The 6144-nt window shown below is 45.2% G+C and overlaps 1 protein-coding gene across 2 annotated transcripts in view; it reads right to left on the bottom strand.

Moving 5' to 3' along the window:
* The window catches only part of LOC125984492 (pre-B-cell leukemia transcription factor 1), a 41889-nt gene that overhangs the window by 2229 nt on the left and 33516 nt on the right, over positions 1-6144 (bottom strand). Inside the window, exons 4-8 of one of the 2 annotated variants that reach the window (XM_049746401.2) lie at positions 5227-5417; positions 4756-4891; positions 4418-4577; positions 3630-3742; positions 2176-2265 (exon numbers count right to left, since the gene is read on the bottom strand). In XM_049746401.2, the coding sequence (XP_049602358.1) occupies positions 2176-2265; positions 3630-3742; positions 4418-4577; positions 4756-4891; positions 5227-5417 (690 nt within the window). The remainder of the gene's footprint in view (positions 1-2175; positions 2266-3629; positions 3743-4417; positions 4578-4755; positions 4892-5226; positions 5418-6144) is intronic. The other variant, XM_049746402.2, reaches the window with a different exon arrangement.

The following is a 6144-nucleotide window of genomic DNA, read 5'->3' as shown; positions in this document are numbered from 1 at the left end:
CGCTTATTTCCCAAAGCCTGTTATTTAGCGTACAGGCTGCCTGTCATGTCATTCAAAATCGAGCGGCGAGGGGAAAAAAAAACAGGAAAAAAAACGGGAAGGGACAAAACATTCTTGGCTTTCTGGGAGAGGCAACGACGCCCACCAGCAATTTGCGGGGGGACAATTGTTGTTCAAGGATGAAAGGAGAAGGAAGGTGAGGAAGCCAAAAGCAAAAGCAACAGTACAAGCGTTCACTCCTCAGCTCCTTGCAATGCATTTTCACTGGAAACACCAAAAATATTGACATTCGTCTTCACTACACAGGACTATTTTTTTTTCTTTAAAAAAAAAAAAAAAAAAAAAAGGTTGGCCCCTAAATAGGATAAAATAACACTTATGTCATGAATGGAATATAAATTGATACTCTTCAGGAAGACAATGGCAGGTAGAATTTTTGTCAATGTAAATGAACAAATATTGTTCATGCTACTTTTTTCTTTTTCAATATAATTCATTGTTGGGATGTTGGGTATGACAATATATTGTATAAAAAAAAGCATTTAAGAAAGAATGGCAAAATAAGATTTGAATAAAATATAATAATAATTATAATACATATTTAGGTAATGCTCCAGATGACCAGAAATTGCATTTGTTCTTTTTTTTAAAGTTTCATTTAAAAGAAATGTTTTGCTATTTTTTTTTTTTTTTAATTCAAGTTAAGTGAACGTTATTGTTTCAAATTTGGAATGTGGGATGAAATAATCTATTTTGCAGAAATTACACAAGAATACAAAATTGGGGGAAAAGATCAAACTCATCAATGTGGAGTGGTTGCTTATTAAATTTTACATGTTGGTATTATCGTATCTGGATTTGTGTTAAAACAAATAAAATACGGCGGCTGCCTGTTTTGTTTTGGATCATGTAGCTTAACATGAAATGAACAAGGACATGATATGTCATCTCCAACTAACATCCTTGTTTAGATTTTAAAACTACCTTCAGGCGCTTTCAAAAAAAAAACTTGCATACGAATCTTGGATGTATACTCAGGACAAATGAGATGCTTTGTTGTGTGACACAAGAAAACATGAAGTGTATGGCTTTCGATTCATATTTCAACCCATTTCCTCATGTCCAAACCCGTTGCTAGTTAGCTTCGCTTTGGCGTATCTCCAAAGAAAGACATCTGCTTTGATTGTAATGATTGGTCAATAATTGCAGTGGGGTCGAGCGAGACTCGGGGTGGGACACCCCGTTGAGCCTGTTGCGCCCATCTCCATGCGTGCGTGTTCTTATTATAGCGCGCGCGAGGGGCTGTTGCAGCCTTGTCAGTGCGGCTGTTTGAGTAGATGAATGATCGGGGCAATGTGCTTGGACTGTTAGCCCAAAGCCCCGCTCCCTCTGTCCCCGCGACTGTCGTATTGATTCTGTTCAGCGCCGCACCGCCTGTCGCTGTGGATATACATGTTAACACAGCGCCTCCAGTCCCGCTGCCGCCGCCGCCGTGCCTGGCCTGGCCCGGCCCAGCCCGGCTAGAACACTTCCAAAAGCTTTATTGCGCTTCGTTAAGATCACGACAAGACAAAGGGCTGTTGCAACCAAGTCAATCTTTTGTTATTGAAAGTAACTCTACTAAACTGCCAAAATGTGACAAATCGAAGTCAACAACACTGAGTAGTCACGCTCGAGCTTTGTTCGGCTCCCGTCGTCATGGCAATGAAGGTCGATGATTTCAAATCCATGCCTTTTCACCATACCTTTCATTTTTTTCCAAAATCATCCACCAAGGCAGAACAATAGCAAATTTGGGTCAACGCAACATTATCCACGTTGACAGGTTCTTTGTACGAGAAATTGTGGTGTAATTTCTTATGAACAAACAGAAAACCTTGGCGTAGATAATTAGCAACTCTAGAAGTGAAGCACGAGACTTGGCTTTGCGACATGAGAGGAGCATTGTTGTGCTCGGATGACACCTGTGTCCTTGTTCCCGTCCACTGCAGGTGCCGCGCTAACGCTAATGTCCCCCGACAGACTCGGAGCGTGTCCAGCGAATTCAGGCCGCTAGCTGCCTCATTGCCTGCCACCCAGGGCACGGCCGGAGCCAAAGCGGGAGGGGGGGCAAGCCCAAACCGAGCGCGGTGGCAGCACGACACGCGCGACATCTTTCCGTGCGGGCGTACTTACATTGATGCCCTGTGGACTGTACATCTGGCTGGCGGCGAGGCTGTCACTGTATCCGCCGGTCTGGCTGATAACATGGCGAAGGGTATCCACCTGGAACAATGGAAGAGGGTTTGGTGGGGGTGGGATGGTGTGGGGGGGGGGGCACACATAATAAAAGCCCAGGTCAGACAAAAGGTGCGGATAACAAAGAGTGGCGTGCGGCTGGAAAGGTCAGCGCGATAGTGAAAGGCTAGCGTAAACAGGACACAATCAGTGCATGGCAAGCTTGTAGAAGCTTGATAACCAGCAAAAGGACAAGATATGATGAGGAGACAAATTAGGAATGCACCAGTTGTGGTTTTCGTGATCACGTCTAAATCAAATGCTTTTTGATGATTAAAGTAATTGCACATCCACAACAGTAGGTGGCAGTGGCGCTCTCGATATTATAGATTATGATTTTGTTAACTGTTGATGAACTTTTTACATGAAAGCCTGTTTGGCTGCAGTCACTGTGATGAATATGGCATTTAGTCTTTTTTTTTTTTTCTTCTGGAAAACAGCCATTTTCCATGTTCACTGGGAGCTACTTTGCAGCTCTTGGCAGCGCAGTCAGCCAGGTTATGCTTGAAAAAGCACACCTGCCATTTGGGTTCCACTACAAATGACTCTACTCAAGGCTCATTTAGTCAAACTTTTTTTTTCCCCCTTCCTCTAGCGGAAATGCACGGAGCAGTCTGACATAGTCGTAAAAATAATCCATTATGTCGAATGTGAGGTTGGATGTGGGCAGGGGCAAGGGGGGGGGGGGGGGGGGGGGAGAGCACTTTACCCCCTTTAAGAGTTGTCACATTTGCATATTCACGGTCAACCTCGGGTGTTTCCAGAGCTGATCTGAATAGGAAAAGTGTATGCGTGTGTGTCGGATGTGTTGAGGAACGCTGCCAAAAGCACTGAAACCAAACGAGAGAATCACCACGGGTGGTGTTTCTTCAGTTCCCGGTGAAGACTGGTAACACTCTTGAGCGCGGCGCCGGACATCTGCGTCCACTGGGGCAAGGTCGCACATGTCACCCGTGCGCTACGCCGCCGGCTACGCTACGGCTACGCTAAGCGCGTCAGGGGTGCTGATAAGTGTTGCGCCATTTCCAGAACTGTCCGCCGTCGTCTACTCAACGAGTCTTTGACAATGGTCGGCGCCATCACGGAACGCTGGAGGCAAAGCTCAACCTCCGAGTCTTGGTGGAGGTCGAGCTATTGTGTTCATCTCAATTAGCGGAGGCCGGCTTACAAAGCAAAGACGGCCAAGCGGCATTTAAGCTGTTGCCTCATTCAGATGCATATTTGCGTTTATGACGTTAATCCCAAAACATTCCAAGATCGAGTGAAGCTTTTGCACCTCAATGATGAGGACTGTATGAATGCAGGTTGCAACTGAAGCGTGTTCTCGTCTTGTAAAGCGGAGAGGCGCCTACCTGGGATTGTATGTTGGCCCCAACCTGCCCCCCTTGGTACGAGTCCCCATTGAGGGACTGCACACTCATGAACAAGTCTCCGGAGTTTGACATGTTAAAGGAACCAGCAGAACCTGAGAGCACGACAGATGCAGAGGAGGAAAAGAAGAGCCAGAAAAAAAAGGATAGAAAAAGGAGTTTCAAAGATTTCGCACGAGCAAAAGTGGGTTGGTTAGTTGACGAGGAGCGGCACGGAAAACATCCCAGAAGTCCTGCTTGGTGGATTCGATCACTGTTTGTTGCGCACGCTGGCATGTGAGTATGTATTTCATTAAGGAAGCCATAATTGATCTGCAGGAAGACCTAAAGAACGGCGTCGGACCTTTAATGGACCTCAGCTGCCCAGATGTAAAGCGAGCAGGGCGTAACTTGATTTCAACACCCGGTCCTAATCCAATACTGCGGCCGACGTCTCTTTATGACAAAAGACTCGGCTTGCCCTTTCGCCGGCTTAATGGCATGCACGAGGTCAACCGGACAAGAGGCAGGAACAATTAAGAGCAAAAGGGTCAATAATGCAGAGCGAGAGAGAAGAAAATGAGTGTCAGATGGCCAGCTGAAAAAGGCAAGAGGCAAGGGACAGCGTGCACCTTCTGGGTTACTTCAAGAAAAAAGGCCAAAGCGCACAGACAACACTATCCAGCTTTAAGAGCTTAGGTCAACATCTGCGCTGGGTGAAATGGAAGATAAATAAATATCTTGGCCGGAGCGGTGTGTGTGTCTGCGTGTGTATGTGTGTGAGTTGTTACCTGCTGAATTGGGAGTGGAGGGCGAGTTGGCCTGACTGCCGTGCGCAGACACACTGGTGGCATTGACGGCGGTCCTGGCCGCGTACATGTTGGCCTCCTCCTGAAACTTGCCGATGTTTTTCTTGTAGCGGATCCTCTTGTTTCCAAACCAGTTGGAGACCTTTTTCCACAGCACACACAGTGCTCGGATTACAACATGCACGCTTTTTGCTGAATCGACATTCATGCTTGCCTGCACTCGGATGACTAGTATAGTAAATATTCCTAAATATATATACAGTATAAAAACAAAACGTTTGCATTGAGTTGCAAAATGTTTTTGGGTTGCCAGTGGTCACCTGTGACACTGTGATGCTGCATTTCTTGGCCAACTCTTCTTTGGCCTCTTCACTGGGATAAGGGTTACTGAGATGGGAGTAGAAGTACTCGTTTAGAATCTCTGTTGCTTGTTTGTTGAAGTTCCTCCTTTTTCGCCTAAAGCAGAAAAACAAAAAAACAAAACAAATTAACATTCCTTGTATAGCTTTGAAGTAACAAAAATAATAAATACTGTTTATAAGAGATTATGGTGCAGCTACAGAAATGTTCATTGATGTACACTGTTACAGTCAAATAAAAATAAAACAAACAAATATTATAAAATAAAATAAAAATAACAGCAGTCAACATTTTGATAAAACTTTTCTAAATTTTAAATTTCAGTTTTGCCCTTGTTTTCTTCTCTAGCGTGTTTTTTTTTTTTTTTTTATGATAACAATTCTAACATATGAACTTGGATCCCAAGACATCATGAAGATAGAAAGGCGGACCTGGCGTCGAGGAAGCGCGAGCGCAGGATCATGACGGCCTCGCAGGTGCTCTGCTTGAGCTGCATCTGGATGGAGCTGAACTTGCGGTGGATGATGCTGACCATGCGCTCGATTTCTTTGGGCGAGATGGGCCGCGTTCGTGACTGCTCCCGCAGCAGGTTCATCACGTGGGTGGTGAACTCGTTGCACGCCTGCACAAAGAGTGACGCGAGCTCATTTGTTTTTTATAGTCTAATAGCAGTGGCTCAAACTACCCGAAACAAATACTAAGTGCCGGCGAGTGGCTGGACAGGCTAACTGTTTATTTATTTAGCTTATTTATAAGAATCGATCAACATTGCGGTTCATAACGGTACTTCCAATGGTGCAAGCCCAAAATATGAAGAAGAAAAAAAAAAGTAAAATAATAAGTCATTGTAGATCTGATAAAGTGATGAAAATTTCAGCCAATCATTATCGGTGGCCGATTAATCGGATCATCGCTAATTAGGATGCATGTTTAGTTCAATGAAAATTGGGAAATTGTCCTTCCTCCGTGTGCAGCTTTTAACTCATTCTTCACACAAGAAGGAAACTGGAATATCCTTTAGCGGGACAATAAGATCATAGATTCAAGCAGCCGAGGCAACGTACCATGCATGACGGCAAACAAAGGTGGCGCCAGCGCTCGTGCGCTTGCCATCACAACAAGAATGACGACTTGGAGACAAGTGAAGGCAAACGGAAAACGACAGCAGGCATTCAGCGTTCAAGACGTTTAAAAGTGTGTGGCGCTCCTTCTTTCCTTCCTTCCTTCCCTGCCTGAATCAGTCAGCGCATGAGACTGCAAGGTGTCTGCTGCTTGTCAACACCGAGGTTACGTCAGTCAAAGTGACGCACCGAGCAGCCGTTTTGCCGACATAACTCAGTCATACGTGC

Source organism: Syngnathus scovelli, chromosome 17 (genome assembly GCF_024217435.2).
Source record: "Syngnathus scovelli strain Florida chromosome 17, RoL_Ssco_1.2, whole genome shotgun sequence".
In the NCBI taxonomy this organism is placed as follows: Eukaryota; Metazoa; Chordata; class Actinopteri; order Syngnathiformes; family Syngnathidae; genus Syngnathus; species Syngnathus scovelli.
The sequence above is the reverse complement of the archived record's forward strand: the minus strand, read 5'-3'. Positions and strand labels throughout refer to the sequence as shown.